General features: G+C 44.9%; 1 protein-coding gene across 1 annotated transcript in view; it reads right to left on the bottom strand.

Annotated features, from left to right (window-relative positions):
* LOC105276484 (laminin subunit alpha-1) overlaps positions 1-21,094 on the bottom strand; it is a 123,284-nt gene that overhangs the window by 90,831 nt on the left and 11,359 nt on the right. Inside the window, exon 2 of the mRNA XM_011334127.3 lies at positions 8,754-9,061. Coding sequence (XP_011332429.1) covers positions 8,754-9,061 — 308 coding nt within the window. The remainder of the gene's footprint in view (positions 1-8,753; positions 9,062-21,094) is intronic.

Here is a 21,094-nt window from a genome sequence, read left to right as displayed (position 1 = left end):
TGCGAAGAAAACCGGAGAATGAAGAGCGATTTTTCTATTCAGTTTGGCTCTCCCTCGTACTTGGTTATTTTATCATTTCCGCTAATAATCCGGTGTCGAAAATGAGAATTAATGTGGCAAGGGAATATGCGATTTCCGCAGACGACAGCCGCTGAAAATTGGATTCTTATGTCGGGAGCAAAATCAGATTATGGGGAACGCCGTCGAGGGAAATGATCACTTGACGAACAGGAAAATTCGATTGCGCATGTGTCAGAGCCCGCACAAAGGGAAGCTCGGCAAAATTGGATTTAGACATGTAAGTGCAAGCTGGTGCAACGACCTCGCGCGACATTATGCTGGAGCAATTTATATCGTTACCAAAGCAACAATTTGACGATCCCCATCGTACGTACGTATGTACGATCGTCGGGCCACAATCAGGAAAATACAGCCGCAATTTCATTCGTCGTCCGAGAAAACGCGCAATTACGTCGGCGGTTGTAGTCACCGGAAGAAAAAAGAAAGTAATCGGGAAGTCGTTGGAAATACATATAAAGCAAAAATTCGCGACTCTGACTTTGCGATGGATTTCCGCGTGCACATAAGAGCACTGTGAAAAAATATCTCGCATCGAGCTCCGATGCTCCGGGAATTCGTATTAAATTTTTAACGAGACGATATATCCTTGCCTTATTAACTCGAACTGGACACTTGCTTTGACTTTACGGATCTGGTGTAATGTATTACGTAACGCGTATTTACATGTCCGAGCGATGCGCCGTACCACTCGGCCGTATCGTTTATGTGCGAAGAATTATTTGCGCGACGAATTACGAGCAATGCGACTCGCGCTCTTCCGCCGCCGTCTCTCGAGGTGAGAATACTCACGACGAGCGGACACCGCGCGGTCTGCCTCGAAGGATTCCACGTCCTGGTCTCTTGCCAATCTGATCTCGACTTGGCCCACGCTTCGCGACCGTTGCCAAAAGCAATTCGTGCACGTGCAAGTGTGCGCCGACCTGTGTACGCGGGAATCACTTTCGTCGCGCGTTAACTAGAAACCCTGATCAGTGCGCTGGTGAAATTAGTCTAGAAACGAGAAATCCTGGACACGAGGAAATGTATGATCTGATATAGCATAGTTCCCTGGAAGAGCTAATTTCGTAGACTTTGATACTCGCATCATTTGTCATTAGTGTGTTGCATCTGTTTTCGATGTAATTGGAAAATTTTTCTTATACTGAGGAGCATCGAGTTTGACTCGTGTTCACCAGGAGAATTAACGAGAGGCATACGGACACAAGAGAGGCAAGGGACGCGATCAGAAACGCGATGTGTCATACCAGAATGCGTCGGTTGAATTGCAAAGTGGGCCATTGTTAAAGGGAGAGGCGTGATTGTGAGAGTGACGTAAGGGAACGCGGCTGTAACTTACACCGGTGCGGTCCGCGTAACATCATCTTCCGAGGTTGTGCTCGTTACGAGCAGAATCGCCTTCATTACCCGAGAAAGTTCGGGGAAACGTATTATCGCGGTCCCTGGGTGGTCCAAGGCCGTCGATTTTACGACTCGATTCGGTTTCTCAAAGGGAATTGCCCAGCCTCTTTTAAAAGGGGGTCGGCCGTGACGAGAGGCCCTTCGTAACACGTTTATACATAAGTTCTTTATCGCCGAGTACTCCTCATGTCACGGGAGTGGTTCGATTATCACCGAGCAGGCTAGAAATCACGCCGGAGATCTACGGTGTTCCCCTAAATGGTCGTTCACCCTCGAGCCGACCGCTCCATGTCTCGTACGCAACCCTAACGGTTCCGAAAAGAATTCGTAACTGCGGTTTGTTAAAAATGAAGACGGAGAGATTTGGATAGAATTCTTCACCTCAGAGGGAAAGAATCTCTCTTGAACTTTCATTTTTTTGGTTTCCCTGCCTGAGGAAGACATCGCAAAAATGTATAAAAATATTCCATTATTCAGACGATTTCCATTTCAGTCAATTACATGTAACGTTCCATCTCACTGACCGGACACGAGTACCGTGACACGCGGTAAATTTCCGGCGACAAGAAAGCGCGATAACAAATAACTTACTTCAAGCATTCGACGAATGAGGAAGCAACCTCGCACGCAGCGGCAAGAATAATTGATCGGGGTCGCTGGATCTCGCCAAAGCCGCGATCCCTCCGCTGCACAAACATCAACGGTTAATCGGACCGGGTAATTCGATTTTGTGAGCGGTCGAATCAGCAGTACGGTACGGAGCGAAAGCCACACAAGCCATAGTCTCGAGTTGCGGGCTCTCTCCTCGGTCGAGCCCGCTTCCTTCTTTTTCCCCGCCGTGTTCTTCCCCCCGGTTAAGGAACCACGCCGCGAATACTTGTACGTCCACTGAGGTGCCGGAGGAGCCGAAAGTATGCAGGTACCGTGTACAACCTGCGAGCGGGTAAATACCTGCTTCAGGGTATACCTGCGGTGCGAGGCCACCATAAAACGATCCCGCGTCCTACCGCATTCGTTTTCTTTTCCGGCCGCGCGAGATTCCCGCCGGCCTCGCCGAGGGGGAAGTGACGAGGGAAGAGATGGAACGAAAAATCCCTCCGAGCTTCCGATCGTTAACCCTCCGCGAGTCCTCGCGCGTACCGCGCGATGATTCGAGCACCACCGTCTATATCCGTTTACCCTCTTGCTTCCTCGCTCGAGGAGCTGCGTCCCCGACTTAAAAATAACCCGAAAGCATTGCGCATCGCACACGCCACGAGCTTAATTGCCGTGAAGTTGCGAGACCGTAACGCGACGCAGCGACAACAAGAGATCGCTCGCAGGGTGGTTCGAGGGATTTGTCATCGTTATTTCTAAATGCAGAATTAATATTGTTGGCGCGACGAATGTCTCTTACACTTCGAGCTGCGAGAGAATTGCGTGGTGGAAGAAATTCATGTGTCGTCTTACGCGATGAATCTCTGATCATTGTTTCCAATCACGTACATCCGACGAGGCAGATCGATCGTCGGAATGAAATTCCGCGATCGCATTGAGGCAACGCGAAGTGCACGGAACGGGCGAGAGTAACACACGAATGCAAATGATCCCCATCTTTCGCTCGCACGTGACGTTGCCGCCGCGATATAATTCAGAGTAATTAAATTTCACCGTGTAATTGACGCACTTTCGATCCGGGACGTACGAATAAAAAAACGCATTCACATTTATCACGAGTGGCGCGATTCTCGCTCTCCGTTCGTGGCGGCGAATTATGCGACCCTTGATCCTCTTTATAACGGGATGTACCACAAACATTTTCCCGAATACGACGCTACGCCACGTTTCAATCGCCGGTAGTCCCGCACTTAAATACGCACGCGGGAAGAATGATTTCAGAATTGTTTAATATGTTTTTTGTGAATTTTCAATCCGGCTAAGAGATATCAACAAGTAATTTCACCTGCATTATTGGTGACCGGATTAATATCGAGCAATAAAGATCAACGCGTCTGAGTGCCGCGCAAAAATGTTGCAATCTCCCGTGTTCGTTTAACATTCGAGTAGCACGACCGGGTCCGATTGATTTATCGTCAGTTTCTTTTATACCTCAATTTTCTCACATTTCGTTCCGGCTCGACCGGTCACGATGCGCCATCGTCGCATTCGAATGTCGGCTCATAATTTTTCATCAGCGACGATTGGCGTCATAGCCAAGAGCCTTTGCAGCACTTTATGCATCTTTGAGAATCCAAAAATTGATACTTCTCGTTGATTCAAATTCCTCCGGAACAACAGTTAACTTCAAATATTACGCGGTAAATTATAACACAGTGAACGTATCGCCAATAACGTTTGAGAGAAACCGGAGACATTGACCAAGTTTACACGGCAACATTAATCGGGTTTAATAACATCCGTAGTTCTAAAACTGTCCAATTACAACTATTCTCCTGAAGAATGGAATGACTGTGATTGGCCAACCTTATAACTACGGATGTTATTAAACCCGATTAACGTTGCCGTGTAATGGCACTCATTAACGGATAAATAACACCTCTAGGTAATAATAAACAAATCCACGTTCAATTAAATCACGTTCAGCTTAGTTAGTGCACTTTCGAAAGGCGCGAAAGCGCATGCATCTTTTCGCTTCGCAGTCTTTTCGCCACGAACCTTTCGAAACAGCCTAGCGATAACATCACATAAAGTAAGATCCCCTGGACCGATAAATAAAGTGTCGCCTTAAATTTCGTTCCGCTCTTTAACTTAACGAAAGCCAATTTCCGATACGGGTGCCATTCGCGTGCGTGTCCTCTCGCCCGCTCGCGATTCTCTTACCGCGAGCTCTCTCGCGAAGATAACGTTCCGTAAAACTTTCGTTCCGTCATAAATAAAGCGACGTTTTAATTATCGGCCGGTTCCGCGAATCAAAGAAAACCAATTTACGCGTGAAGCCGCGAGTGCTGATGAGTGCCGCGATTCTGTTGTCAAGGAGGCTTCAATGAGGCCGTGGGGTAATATCATCGGGCTCCGAAATATCTTAATAACCAGGTCCCTGTCGGTTCTCGAACGCGGTCCCGGATAATAATTCACGCCATTCACTCGGCAGGTAAGCTGCCACCGCGAAGAAGAGCGTGGAAAAAGTGTGGAAGCAAGAAAAGGGACGGGAGAACGAACTCACATATAGTGCGGTACTTGATTGATCAATCATGATATTTTATATTAATTGTCAAGAGTTATATAGAAATCTATATTGCAAACAGTACGTTGTCGAAAGTATACGGTAACATAATCCAATTTAAATTATGTAACATGATTAATGAAAATTACCATCATGATCTCTATCGATCTACAGGCTCCATTCATTTCTTTCGATTGACAGTACTGAATTGATGATGCGATTATCACTCCGAGTCTCACACCGCAGGTCGGACAGCCTCGTTTAATCGCCTCACCCTGTATAGCGCGGGCGATCAACGGTGCACTGTGAGCAGAAGGCAAAAAGATGGTCGGCCACGGCTCGGTTATACGTAAGACCCGCGCGCCGCGGCCTGTAATTACCGCCACTGGCCGTGGGAATTGAATTACGAGGTAAATTCGTGACGTGCCACAACGGTGGCCGTTCCGACAAAAGCCACGAGGCCGGCCAAGAAATCACCTTAAGCAGGTTCGATGGTCCCGACCGTCGTCATCGCTAGTTACCTGTTATTAAGTAATTAATATTACACATTGAGTGAAAATTTACAATTTTGCGCTTCTGTTACATCATCTTAGCGCAAGTATCTCGTACGGAATAGCTATCATGTTGCGTTCGATTCATAATCGGTTCAGTCTCGTGTCTGATCCGTACAACAATCCAGTGACGTATCACGTAGCCACACACGGTTGTTTGCTCGTGTGTAGCACGTGTATACATCATCCGCGATCTCGCGAGGTCCCGGTCCATGAATAGGAAAAAGGAACGAGTTCCCCTTCGGGCGAGGAGCGATCTTCCACCCCATGAGAGTATTATTTTCGTGACTTCGTCTGTCTGCCCCCTTCTACTCCTCCACTCTGACTTCCAGACCCGCTGCCCGGTCTGCCATTCCGGCCGAAGATGATTCATTCACCCGGCCGAAGCAGGAGACGGGCGTACGCGCAGGTTCGAGGACCTCGAACAAGCGTTCGAGGGACGACTCCAGCTCGTTAATCCGTGAACAATGAAGGATTCGGCTGCCTTCAGTCGCTCGGCCTCGAGTACCATTCGCTGCTCCTTTTCACGTTCGACGCCGCGGGGTTAGAGGTGGCGTCGATCTACGAGGGGCGATAACTCGTCCGCTTCGTCCCGACGTTGTTCGAGAGGGAGGAGGCGGTTTGACGCGCGCTCCAAAGCTCGTTCCATGCCGCCGTCAACGGAGTCGTTTCCTTTTTGGCGAGTATCATGCTGCACGATGTCAGATGAACGCGTCGATCTCGATGCTTGTAGGCTTAGCGATTTGTTCTTGGTGTACCGCGTGATTCCGATTTTTGAAAAGTGTCTTACAGTAAATATTAAAACTCCTTTAATAAGGCACTGTAAATTATCTGGTTTCTTAAGCTTCATGAGCATCTTTCACATGTAAAATATATTACAGACGCGTGTTGCTGAATGTACGGTAATGTATTTCCTGCGACGATAAAGACTCCTCCTCTTCCATTCAATTTTTAAGAGTTATTATCCCACAATCGTCCGGATCGGGAAACGCTTCGTTAACGATCACTAACTTCCCACGTAATCGATTCTCCGTTTTCTTTCACATGCGATATATATTAAATGTATTTTCGAGGCTTCATTAAGGATGCTTATGAATTTCCTACAATCGTGGCCACTCACCGAGCCAACTCCTCCTCTTCCGTTGCAACAAAAGGCAAATCGACGAGAGGTCTCGCAAGAATTATGGTGGCAATCACTCCCCCAATGTTTGATGATCATTTGTAGCCGTCTACTAATTATTACGCAACATGACCCGAGCTCTCTCGCCGTCCGCGGCAAGATAAAGGTTGTCCATCAAGCAGCCTTTTTAGGCGCGGATAAATTAATTTATTTCACCGGACGGCTTCGTGTGGGAGGCGGGACCGATTTTGGTGCTCAGTCATGCCAATCGGTAGCGCAAACAGAAGTTATACACGAGAGAGTTATGAACTAACGGTACCGATCAACGCGTGGGAAATCTTCTCCTTAGCAAACTAGGAAAATTGAATTGATTGTTTAATAAATCGTATCGTTTTTTGCGTCTAATAATAAAGTGTAAGCTTGGATCATTAAGTTTGCCGCGAGTACCACCGTTTCTTCCAACTTGAGCGATTGCGATTCGAAAAGACGACGGTAACAACTGTAATAATATCGATGCGTCCTGTCGATTTAACGCCAGGATTAAAGAAACAATCACGAGCAGCGTCGGTCGGCCGTAAAATTAATAAGCACGATGAACGTTAACGAGGATTATAAATATGCTCCCCTGCGTCCGGCTTATTCGCCGATTAGCATAATCATTCCTGATACTCGTAGGCCGTAATTTAAAAATGAATCGCAATGAATCGTCGCTTTACGAGGAGTACAACGAGAGATTCAGTACATCACGGGATTATTACCCCAGGTGAAACATTCCATGGAACGATCATTTTGAGTTATGAATCCTAGATCTGATATCGCGAAGGTGTACTATCTTCTTTTCAGAATAGCTCAATCAAGCTGCTTCCGTGTGCGACACGGATTGCAATTAACTTCATCGTTACGTATCACAAAATTGTAAAACTGATTATACAAAGTAATAAAATATAAAATCGATTTTAGTACCCGTAGTATTAAAATTACGTATTTATTGCTCGTGGGTCTCTCTAATTAATTAAACAGTGTGCATTTAATAGAACGGTTTATCGCGACCGCGGACATTAAACTCTCTCAACAAACGCCGGCGCATTATAATTACATAGTCGCGACACGAGCGTGTATGCGCGGAATTACAATCATGAACTTATCGTCAGCAGTCATCAAGAAACGATCGTCATTTCCATTTCGCCGAGAGAATGTTTGCCTTTTAGGGGGCTAAAAATTCAATATCTAACGCGCGCGTTATTAATCTGTTGCCCAATCAAGTCTTTTAATTATGGGCCATTACCGGGAGGGATCGACTTTTGTAAACGACGCACCCACGGCGCGATCACGCGCGGAAGATATCCCGGAGGAGAGGAAGGATTAGACTCGCAATCAGCGTCCAATTAAGGGCCAAGGCTGCAGCCCTCCGCGTTTTCTAATTACACGTACGAGATTTCGCCTTTTCATTATTGTGGTCACTATACGTGTTCATTATTGTGATGCTGGTTTTACTGTATTAACGTATCAATTATGCTCAGGACTTCGTGACTGTTTTTTCGCGTCGTGGGAGGCTTAAGCAGTGAATCGCGCGTGTTTGTCGATGGTCGATATTTATATTGTAATTACCTCCCGATGATTTTTTCAGAATTGAAAAGCTAATTGTATCTTCTGAATAATTTATCTAATTATATATTGAATAGCAATGTTCCAAGTTTCGCACAAAATTAATTTCCTGGCATTTTTTACATTGATAACTTTGGTTGATCTGTGTAGTTTACTGTATGTATAAAATTGCTGCACGACGTTCAATTAACGACGATTTATTTCCGCGCACGTTAGACACGTTTCTATACTCGGAACAAAATTCTCCCTCGTCAAAACTTAGCTCGTCCTTGCCTGTCGTGTCGGCACTTCATTCAGTGGATCCATTTCGCGGTATTCTCGAACTACGTTCTCATTACTGGCGGCTCTCAAAAAAAGGGCTGCGGTGCTCGTTAAAACGTTTTTCTTCACCGGCGCTCGCAATTTGTTAAAGGGCGAAGGGCCGCGTGGGGCATACCTGCGTGCCGCCACGTAAATTTCCGGAAAGAGATCCTTCGGAGGGATCCAGCTTCTTCCTATCCCTTCTCTCCTACATAACGATATGTTTCTCTCTTTCTGCCTCGTTTCACGTGACTCTCGATTCTTTTCGTTTCTCGCGTCTTTCTTTCTCCTTCTCGGCTTATTTAATCTCTGTCGGCACGTAGCGGATGACATAAATTGTACCAAGGAGCACAATACAAGAAACGGATCTCACGAGAACAGAAGAGGCATTTTACGATTTTTCGGAAAACGGAGACCAAAAATTCTTCGATGCAACATAAGGCTAACATTCGTTTAATACAATCATGTGATACGTTCGCAAAAAATTCTAAAAATTTCCAGTCGCCACTAAATGTCAGTCGAGCAAAACTTTTACCTGCTTGAGATCCAAGCTGATCGTCACGTGTTCATAGTGATCGCCTCTAGCTAACGTCGGGCTCTGCCACCATCTGCCGGGACTCGAGTCGAGGACGTTGCTGATGTTGTGTCTCTTGCCGAGATCCGGACTCCTGAAATCGCAGACGGCACATCTCGACGATTCCGAGGGCTTGCAAAATGTCTCCGGGCCTTCCTCACCGCATGTCGCATTCACGTAAATATCTGCCTTTGTGGCGACGTTAAACGTGGACGGAAAGAGGCCACTGTTTTTTGAACTCTTGCTCAGGTTGTACGGTTTTCCTTGAGCTGGAATTAAAATGAGAAATCACATTATCATATTGATGTCAAGATGAAGAGAATGTATGTCGCATAATAATACAAAAGATTAGATACAGTAGAGATAGCATTGAATATTGTATAAATTTTTTAACTACATGTTGTGAAACTGTTGAAAATTATGTTCTGTAACTGTCATCATAACTATCCATAAACGAGGCAAACTGAATTTTCTGGCTGTTCTGCTCTGCCGTCTAAACTACCGTCAGATTCCAAAATAGAGCCGCGAGTCGTTAAAACCTTGTTCTAGCCGTTAATTCTCTTTCCGTCTCTTTTTTTACGAGGCTACTGATGTCTTTTATCGGTGGATCGGTAGACTGCTACATAGCACTAATAAATCATTCCGAGTCTCAGCCCCAGTTCTCCATATTTACTCGACAAATGTCTGTCTACGAAGTCGGAAGTATATATTAGCCCACCATGATCATTTGACGCAAAAAATGTAAGAAGAAAGATAATTTTACGTTATTCAGAGATAACTAAATTTATGATTTCTTATGAATTAACATTTTTTTTACGTTGTAATGTTAATTTTTGTAATCTTCAAGACATCGATCGAATGAAAATTGCAAAATAATATATCACGTTAGAAACAGGAATCCACTGCTTAATAAATTCTAAATTTACGCACGTTGTAGATCTTTCCATTAACCAGTCTTACGAGAAGCACTTTTTGCGATTCGCATGGCGCCTGATTCCAGAATGCGCTAGCTCCGACTGACCGATCTGGAGATGTCAATTACAACGTGCAAACGTGCGCGTGTAATTGCATTCCGGTCGATCGCTGACCATAATTACACGAAAAAATCGGCATTTTTCGTGTACTTGGATTTCTCCGTGACGCGACGTAAGTCTTCAATAAGGAATAACCGCGCGAGTAGAAAGGCGAAAAAAGGGAAGGAAGCAGCATGGTAATCGAGGCGATGCGACGCCGATCCCGTCATTTTCTGCTAGGCTATGCATCCATCGACAGGTTTTGACAGAGCGCAACGCGAAACCAGTCGTGCGCGCGCGAACAGGTTGCAGCACGGAGATGCAACGCGAAGATGCTGCGACGAACAGGTTCGTCGTTGTCGTTCTTTTCAGATTCTCCATGCGGCAACACCTCAACGAGTAACACGCACGTGCACGTTACACGGCACGAAAGAAAACGTGACGAGCTATCCACGAGAGATATAGAATGGCTTTGCGCCGCGCCGCTGATAATGAATTGATGATCGTACGTGGAAATTGTGGCGGAAGAAGTGATAAGACCTTTTTGGAAATTTTTTATTACATCCAAATTAGCATTATATACAGACTGTTTGTGATTCTTAACTTGTTATTGCTTAAAACTATGAATATAGATGCTTAATTCTTCAAGGCTTCGTGCATATCATTATCTTTTTGAGTTTTGAAATACAAAGTAAATACCGAGATTTCTCTGATGTTAGATCTTCATTTTGATCTCAGGTTTAAATTATGTATTATGCGTTATACTGTCAAAAGTCGCTGTTGTTAGGCATTACTATCTGTTGCGAGTGGACGATTCGCGTGATCCATCATTCTTGATTAATGCTCGCCATTATGCGGATTATATACCGCCACGTGAGCACACGGCGAGAAATAATGATCCTTCGGTATCGCTCACTTAAACAATATTTAATAACAGCCCTGTTAACGCTCGTACAGGCGCTATCGCAAAGAAAAATCATTAACGTGGCCAGCACTATGCGAAACGTGCTAATCAGACAATACTAATCGCGTCGCAATATTTCATGTCGTCAATGAGCCTTCTGCCATTTTTGCGATTGATTCGCTTTCTCGAATGCACTATGTCAGCATTAATCCAAGTTTTATCATATTAATCTACTGAGAATGTGTCAGAATAATTTTCTACTATAAGTGCAATATACATCAGACTGAAAATTATCTGAAGATTGACAGGTCACTCCGCACGAACAAAGACGGTATACGCAAATAGTAAGAACGAAAGATTGTTTCGTCCTCCTCAGCAGAAAATCCCTAACAAAACTAATGTCCGTCACGCAAAAGGCGAAGTCTTCACTTGCTCGTTCCAAGTCCGGTGACGAATCTGTACAAGTCTCACTAAGCTCCCGTGCGCGCTCACGTAGCTCCCTATTTCAAGAACAACGTGGCAGAAATCTCTCGGACGTGCTGCTTGCACCAAACTGCGCGCATTATACGCGCGTAGAAAGAAAGCAACCGGGCGTTCTCGTCAGAAAGCGAGCGGACGCGCATTGTGCGCGTGTCGAGCTGCAAGTCTACCAAACAGCTCCTATTCCTCTCTAGAGACTCGTTTCAATGGAAAAGCGACAATGCATAACATCCTGTTCTAAAAGTGTCCAAAAGCTACTGCTTTCGTCGTTGATTAATTTTAATAATTACTTAATATTAGTTAATTAATTAATATTTAAAATCTCTAATTTCTTACATCATAAATACAAAATAAGCTACGTATTTGATTCCTTTCATACCGTTCAATGCGTCAGCAACAAGATGATAAGATAAGAAATATACTACATCTGTGAGGAAATGTCATTATCATCATCTGCAGCATTCTAAAACGTGACCATTGCAGCCTGGTCTTCAACTCGTGGTGCTCTTCGAAATTCAGGGAACGGTTTAAGTCCCAATGATCGAGTCCAAGTAACGCGCACCAATCTTCTCTGTCGTCCATCGATTATCTTGAATCATGGCTCCGCTTCTATCCTCTCGGCGATTGCACCCCCGATGCACCTTGCGGCGACCGCCATAACGATCGCTCTGCGAATTCCGAGGAGGCGTGCTCGTTGTACAAAAACGGCGGACGCAACATTTCTGACACGGCGAACGTTGAACTTGGCCGGGCGTGGTTCACGTTGAACAAGAGACGCACGGGCGATCAGGAAATTGGCCGAGGCTTGGTTCGAGAACGTTTAACCGCGGAGCCATTTGTCGTGAGCGATGTATCCTTCCGTTCTTGAATTGGCGTGCCCGCCGATGTTCCAGAGCGCGCGTGTCCCACGACCGGATTGCGCAGCTCAAGCGAAACGCAGTCAGTCACGAGTACGTTGATTCTCTGCTACGAGGTTCACGCTCAAGCAGGAGAGAATATGGAAAAGTAAAAATAAAAAGAGCATTCACAATGGTAATAACCAAAATTGCTGTGTACGTATTTCTCCTTGCCGACTTCCGTGCCTGAATAAACATTTCTCGTTTGCTGTTCATTTCGCGCTCTTCTTTCGTACATCTTGCTGCATGCACTTCGCTTTCTCGTGTGTACGTACTATCTTCCTATAATAGTTGTAACCTGGCAAGGGGAAGGATCGCGTGTACAGCGATTCCAGAAAAGGAGCAGAGACCACGACATTGTGTCATGTCTGCGCACGAAATCGGAGAGAGCCTCTCCTCTCCTTTCCTCCTCTTTCGTTTCGCTCTCGTGCAGCTTAAACCCGCTACGAGTGACTGATGACGACAGAAATAACCCCTGTCCCATCTTTCCGCTGGCCGGCTGGCGCGACGCACGTGTCCACGTGCGTGTGTAAACCTACGCAATGTCGCGCGAAAGGGAAGACGGCATAGACCGCGTGATTTGCATGCGGCAGCAAGTCGAGACGCAACGAGTGAAGTGGAGAATGGCGCATCGCTCCACGCCCGATGGACTTTACGCCGTTACGCTAAAGACTCCCGGTAATTACCGCCAAAGTGCTCGTCGGTATTATTAGAATTACGCGCTCGTGGTCCCCCAGCTTTCCGATGACGCCGTCCGATGATTTGTCGCCGATTGAATCGATTACTCCGAGACCTAAGAAGTCTATCGCAAAGCACGTCAAGATTTAAAGGAAGATGAGGTTGATATAAATTACCTATTCACGTGACGCGGTTGATATCATCTCGATCGGCCCTAAAACCCACACACATATTTCGGTGATCATCACGATATATGTCATTCTGCCTATAATAGAATTATTACAATCATGCACATCTCTCTCTCTCCTTTTTTCCGAGCGATACATATGACTCATCGAAAGCCGATTATACAAGTAGAGCGCAGATTTACCGTTACGCCGAAAAACAATGACGGCATGTCATCATTCGCGTTTCGGTTCGTCACACACGTTACAAGCTCGCAATTCCGAGCAATAGCGTCAAGCGATTCCTTCTTCCTCTATCGAGGATCGAACTATGTCCGAACGCTTCCCCTCAGGGAGAGTTTCCTGTTCCGCTAATAGACGCATCGCTGGTCCAGCGGACCGTACTTAAGAACCCCCGTTTTCTTTCTCGTGTTCACGATAAGGTATTTACAAAATACCCCGGTGTGCTTCGGTCCACATGCAACTGCCGTGCCAGGAACGCGCCTGGTGGTCCTTATGACTAATAGTTGAGCCCACCATGGCTTGTTTCACTCGTGTTTCGAGGATCGTATCCTTCTCGCAGCAAAGAAAAATATCTACGTGCTCACGACGCGAGCCACTGGCTGAATTCAAGTCCCGCTCTTGCCTGCTGAGGTGAAACGTGCAGTAACTTGAGCTGCGCAAGTGGCTTTCGAGGATTCGGTTCGATGATTATGATAATTAATTGAGAATCGTTTCTCGTGATTTCGGACCACGCTCCAAGACATAATTTTATCATTCTAATGGTATTGAACGAAACGAAAATCGTCAAACGATAATACATTCCGCTTTAATTGGGTGGCTGACGATTATTAACGATGGAACGTTATCCTCCAAATAAATGACTTAATTTTCAGTAATTAATTAAGTATCTAAAGACATCCCTCTCTCTCTCTCTCTCTCTCTCGTATGTCTCTCTGGATTACCTTTCCCTATTTTCTAATTAGAAAGCTCGAATTCATCTCGATACCAAGATGCACGCCTCCAAACAGAGTTACATTTTCACAGCCATTAAGATACGCGCGGCAAATCGCGCGCGTTATCGTCAGCGGTAGCCACGATGAAGCGGCGCAAAGTAGCAGGGTACAGCCGTTTCGTTGGCAGGTTACAAATCAAGAACGGGTATCGGCGATACTCACTGATGAAATATTAGCTCGGCAGCGGAATCGGTGGGCCGATATTTTATTGTTGCGTCACACTCGCTGCCGCTTGAGAAAGCCCACTCGCTTTTGAGAATCGGCGCGGCATGTCAAGTGTGTTCTCGCGAAACATGAATGGAAATCGCGGAGGGTCCCGTTGGCGACACGTGCAATAAGTTAGTGCGTGACACGACGAGGGAGAGCGACCCCCCCCCGGACCCCCGACAATAATTATAATAAATTATCGTGCATGGCACGTATCACCCGGGAGCGCGAGTTGCTTTTACATCTCCATTAACATATCGGCGCGTAAAACGCGGTTCAACGCGCGCATTTGTTGGCTCCTAATGTTAAGCCTGTGGCAGGCTATTATTAGACGTCGCGATTCCTTCGAACTGGTTTCAACGACTCTGAATAACGCTCGCGTGTCGGGAAAATGTCTCTCTCACGAAATTATTCATCGTCTACTGATCATCAAGGGCTTTATGAAGCCCTTGACGTTCATAGAATGTGGAAACCATCAGACGGATTCGAACACGAACGTAAAGCTGCCAGTTTATCGCATTGAATTATAAGTAAACTGTAAGAAAACTCAAACAATACACTTTAAGCTGTTTATAAAAGATTTTATAAGCAATTTACAAAATAATGTATCGATATCTTGAGGTTGCTAATATATTCTCTGTAAAATATAAAGATTTATATTATAGAGAGATATTTGCAATTCATCCGGTGAGTCGCATCGACGTATCAAACTTCCGTCATCAGATATGAATAAACGACATGAATGAAAGTGCAACGTGCGTGAATATCCTACGCAACATGACGCACTTATGCCGATATAGGTGCGTGCACGCTGCGACTCGCGGATGCAAAATACCGTCTACCCACCGTTGTCTGCTACGTTAATTGTTAAAGAATGGCGCCGCCGTCTAAAAGAAACACCTACTCGAACGGTTCGCCGAACGCAAATCTCACACGGAGGTGTTAAATTAACAATAATTTATTAATACTCGTCGAACGGATGACTTTAATGGACACATCAGCTCATTACTAATGAAGGCTGGTCGACGTTCTCACTTTTGTTGCTAAGTATCCAGGCACTTAAAGTGCTGCATAGCAGGCATTTAAACACTCCGGCTACACACCCGTATCTTTCATGGATACATTACACTCTGAAACGTTACACGCCCACTCTTAAGACACTGATTTCGCGATAAAGACAAAAGTTCTCAGACCCCGTAACGCAAGATTAGTAGCGCATAAATAAAATTTTTACTGATAAATAATAAGCACGTGATCGATAATTCTGAACGCTGATATTTCAGATTGAAAGCGAGTATGTAGACCCGAAAGCACGCTCAAGTGTTTCTCAGCAGCAAAGCAACATGTTCATTCAGGTATACCGAGAAGATTTGTTGAAGAAGCGTGTATCCGGTATAAAGTGAAATTTCTAGTGTCATGGTTACAATAGGATTTTAAGTAGGCTCTTGTGATTCTGAAGATTCGACTCCGGTCCTAGCACGTGTGCCATTATTCGATCGCAAGGAATTTCAGGTTTTCTTTACACTTTAACATCCCCGAACCTCCGACCTTTGATCGCAACGTCTACCCGGCAAAGGAAGCGCCGTGTGCTTTCCAGACGTATATTTTTGTAGACGCCCTATTGAGACAGTGAAAAGGAGTCCCGTGATCGGCACTTCAGACTGTCAAAGTCAATTTTCTTCATTCGAAGCACAGCCCGGAGCTGTGTACTGTCATTGAGTTGAAGTGTCTGCACGCGGTAATGCGTCCCGACATCGGCGGTGTTCCTTAATGTCGATTACTACGAGCTCGCACATTTATAAGCTACGTGCATACGCGCGTTCGACTGCTTGCACCGCCACTTAATACGTGATAAATTCAAGAGGCATAATGGAAATTTTCCATTTTTTAGTCTGGCAAGCTTTAGGAGTGTCAGAGGTCACTGTTCTCGCGAAATTTACATGTTTGTACATTTAAACAGCACTATCATTTGTAATCATAATTTAAGTCCCAAGTAGAAGCTCTGAGATTAAAGCCGGGAAGATTCTCGCAGTTATTAATATCGTCATCGCCGTTATTAATATCGTTTTAAAGAATCATTCACGTAAATCACGTGTTATTTATACGTCATGTCTCGACGTCGCGTCTCACCTGATTTACACGGATGCCCGGGATTACAGGTGCCTTTACACGCCGCGAGGAATCGATTATTGATCCGGCCATTGCCTTGTAAGCGGCGTCCCGTGGCGAATATCAGGCCGAAAACGAAAACCTGTCGGTGCGGCCCGTAATTGATGCCCGCCGAACGCCACGCCGTTCAATCGATTAATCAGACGTTTTCTCCGCAGGATTAACGAGGCGTAATATTAATGGTCACGCTGCTCGAACGCGCCAGTCAAGAAATTCGACGCGATATGTCGTCGGGATAAGAGTAGAATTAACAGAAATCACAATTGGCACTGCACCCCGCCAAAGTCCTCGCAATTAGGCGCGATCTGATGCATCTCAACGCATATCGTGCTCATAATTGCCGCATCATGTTTTGATCGATGGAGCGAAATTTTCACCCGTATCTTATACTGACAGCTTCTAAAAATTCATTGATTCGTGAGACCTCAAATCCCGAAGGTTTCACCTATTTAAACAGTTAAAACACTCACGTGAGTTCTGCATTCTACAGACGGTTGCAGAATCGCACGACGGAGACGTTAAATTCCCACCGGACATTGTCCCCACGGACTGTCCCACGCGACGCAGCGACCGCTTCATCGTACAAACAGCAATTACGAACGCAACGAGGGGGTGCAAGTAGCTGCTACCGTAATACCCGCGTAATGATTACACGCTAACGATTCTTCGCTCACACTGCATGCATTCTGGTGCACCTGATAAAAGCGACAATGCGGGCTATAACTGCGGATGAAAGGTGACGCGCCGCGTCTTCGTCGTTCTCCTCGCGGAGGATTTACGGTATTTTCAATAGCAGAGAACTCTAGGCAATATAAAAAATAATGATATCATCAACTCGGAACTCCTCTGAGAAGAAAAAATTTTAAACTCGAGAACTTTTTCATTTCTGAATTTACGGTATTTTCAATAGCAGAGAACTCTAGGCAATATAAAAAATAATTATATCATCAACTCAGAACTTCTCGGAAAAGAAAAAATTTCTAAGGGCTAGAACTTTTTCATTTGCGTGTTTAAAGGATTTTCAATAGTCGAGGACCTGGTCAGACGGGTTGCAATTTAAATGCCGTGCCGACTACGTGGCCACCACGCCCGATGATAAATTCGGAACACAGTCCGTCTCGCGTCAAGCACCCCCGCAATGAATCGCCGATGACCACAATAGTGATTGTGCGAGTCGTCGCTACGAGATAATCGCTTCCTGCTGCAACCAGCCTGTCCTTCCTCGTTCTGCGCCTATCGGACAACGGCGTGCTCGCAAATGGGTGCAATATCCTTCCATTGATAACAATACACTCCGCAGTGGCGTGCCATTGAAGATTAGAATTTTCACACCACTTCCGACGGAAATTAACCGTCACTTGTTCACGAAACAGAAATTGACATCGCGTTCAAATAATAGATCATTTAATTCAAATGATAGAATTAAATGATAGATTCGATTAAAAAGACAATTTTGAATCTTTGTGTAAAAGAGTATGTGTTTTACGTGCGCACTTTTTGCAATCATCCAAGCTGTACACGTGGTGGTATTTACTTTTGCGAGAAACTGTGCACAATAACGGTGCTAATGGGGGCCCGACTAAGCGTCACGACGAAAAGAAATATGGTATAGCAGCCGCGGTGCGATATGAGAGAAAACGGGCGGAACAAAAAGGTAATCCACGGTAATTGCATTCCTGAGATAATCGAGTACGTGCATTGTGCGACAGTCATGAAGCACGCGCGTGTGTACGTGCACGCACGCCCGAGGGTGAAGCTTACCATCAGTGGACTTAGGAGAGAACTTATGGATCTCGTTCTCCTCTAGTAGTACAAGCGGTTCTCAGGCCGATAAGCCATTCGGGAGACCATGATTTTTCCACGACAGAGTTAGGCAGGCGATAATCCATGACGAGTCTTCATCGGAACAGCAACACTGTATGCTACTCGAGGAGAGTCATATTTTTGATACATTATTAGGGTAATTCTCCTGGAGTAAACTGTAGTTTTTTTCGGTTTTATACAAGCGATAAGAAATATCTTGTAAGTAACGATGTATACGACTGTAAAAAGCCGTGAGATAAATACGCTGTAGACTTGTAAGTGCTAAACAAAATTTATGAAAATGAAAAAAAACCGAAATCCGTTTTATTACTATTTTGATAACCTCATGTTGAGAAAAGATACTCGAGAGTCTAATCGATAGATCGGAAAGCATAAAACGGTGAATTTTTTTCGACGATAATTTAGCTGTTATATTATAATATTATAAGCGATACGATATTAATAACTGATTATACCATACTCCGCTTAGTGAGAACCGCCGAGAAAGGCGATCGCGTTTGTCCTCGATCGCGATTTGTTAATCATGGAGATAACTAACGCGGGCCAGCCAGGCGCATTAAATCCAGTCTGTCGGATCATTAGAGATCCAGCGGGATTCGATCTCTCTCGTTCGTAAACGTGCGTAGCGACGAATTAATGGACGTGCTGCCCACGACGGTGGCCGACTTGCATTACGTTCTACATGGGCGATCGCATTCTCCTTCAATGGATCGAATCATGACGGCGTGGCGCCCACACGATATTCGTCTACGTTCCGATTATTAATCATCCCGTCATTCCCGGCTAACAAACCTTTTAATTCAATCTGCCGTGATACGACGCGCTAATGGGTTATTGATAATCCGCCGCGACGCACTAGATAACGAAGCTTGAATCAAATGCATCGCACGCGCGCACGAAGGATTAACTCGATTTATGACTACCACGTGCATTATACAGGAGCTTCCCGACTTCTGCTGCTCACTGTCGAGGTCCGTGGGTAGACGTTAGAGTTTAACGTCCGCGACTACTTTGCCCTGCGTTACGTGCGGCACTAAGATTTTCAGAGGGATCAAAAAATAGTTACTAATAAAGTTTTTGGTATTCTTACATTAAAAATGATCGTTCTATAACATGAATTAATATAATTTAGATAATTAATATAATTTGAATTCGGCCGATTTGAAAGATAACCGATTTCGCTGGGAATCTTTTCTGCGAGAACGGATCTTCCGAGGATTCTTCGACGATACCGGAAGTCTTGGCGAACGCTTCGCGGATGACTTCTAATATATTATTGCGCTGAATCATTTCGCTCCCCGGGATTTTGTATCGGCAATAACCGCATTCGGACCTCCCAGATCGCAATTTAGAATGATAGCTATGCAAATTGAACAACGCTTCGGCCAATCAACCCCTTTCTTGGAAGCGTTGACTTCTTTCGAAGGGCCTCTCTCTCTCTCTCTCTCTCGCGACATCGCCTCGCTCCCTGCGACAGGAAACGTCCTCTCCTCCTGCGAGTCCTTATCTTAATTGCACGGCCGACAAAGGATCTGATCTGCGAGCGTGACTGGCTCGTCCCTTTCAAGTGTCTGGCGCGCTGTCAGCTCGCTGACGTCTTTACAACAAAGTATATAAAGCGCGCGCGGGGAAGACATGTTGCAAATCGTTGAATTAAACTCGGCCGTTGACTGTGCATTTCCCCGTTCGGTCGCTTCCGCGTCGACGGTCTGCCTCATGATGCGGCATGTAGCATCCGAGAGACGATTGTATTAATAAATAACTATGTGCGAATTAATATCATGATGTCCAAGCTTGATGAAAACAATGTCTTCTGGATCATTCGAATTTATTAAATGCTGTAGTGATAACTGAGATCAATCATTTCAGTTATGATTGGCTGGTTTATTCGAGTATTCTGCAACATATTTGCCGCAAAGAGTCCTTCAAAGAGTCTTTCGCGGTGATGGAAGTAGATTACGTTTTCCACAAAAGATTTTCGAGTCTTTCCGCGCACGAAATACGCCTGACGCGGTCACTTCTACGCCGTTACGCGTCGCAAATACGAGTTTGCGCGCGTAAAAAGCGAAGCTTTTTAACGCGCTGTCGAAAAGTCAAATGATTACCACCGCTTTCTAATACTGACGAGGGTGATTTATACGGCGGCGAAAATGCCGATTCGCCGCGAAAAGCACGCCGCTGACATTCTAAGCGACATAAATCTCACCGCGCGGCAATTTCGTACAATGGAGCTGCTGCGTGTCGTTGCGATTGTGTGATTGAACGCTAAAAGAGGTCAACACTTGCTCCATCCCATTAATATCAATTAACTTCGATTGGCATGGGTGACTTAATGCCTCCTCCTATAATTTTACTCGAAGTTTGTGAAATCATGTAATTATAAAGCTTGTGTAATCAGTGTAATCAATGAAATTAAAATGAATGTAAAAATTAATGCGTAAATGCACGCAATATCCTTAAACGTGTTCCCACATCTATTATCCCATAAAAACTGATTACAGCAAAGCTGAGGAAAGTGTTGCATTCAAGAGATTTATTTTTCAAGTGTAACTTACGGCGTGAGAGAAGTCGATGCATCATATTTATGATCAATATAGTAGTTAGCGCGGAAGGAACAGGTTTATGACTTAAAGCACAGATAAATTTCACCTGGTATCAGACATTATGAGAAAAACACGGCACGGAACGCTGTTTATCAACGAGGTATGTCACGAGTCATCGAACACGTTTTACAGAATGTATATCAAATAAATCGAATGTTAACTGGAAAATTAATTTTGCAGAGGTAACGTGTACCAACTCTGTTTTTGTAAAATGAAACTGGTGTTACCGTGATAAAATTGCGCGTGATCATTCAATCAGAAAAATTTTTTTGTTTTTTAATTGGGCAATGCAGAGAGTTTATACATAATAATTTTTAACCATTGATTGCGCCATAAATATGAATATAA

The sequence above is a fragment of the Ooceraea biroi genome, chromosome 6 (genome assembly GCF_003672135.1).
Source record: "Ooceraea biroi isolate clonal line C1 chromosome 6, Obir_v5.4, whole genome shotgun sequence".
NCBI classification, from domain to species: Eukaryota; Metazoa; Arthropoda; class Insecta; order Hymenoptera; family Formicidae; genus Ooceraea; species Ooceraea biroi.
Note: the sequence above shows the minus strand (reverse complement) of the source record. Positions and strands in the feature narration are given on the sequence as shown.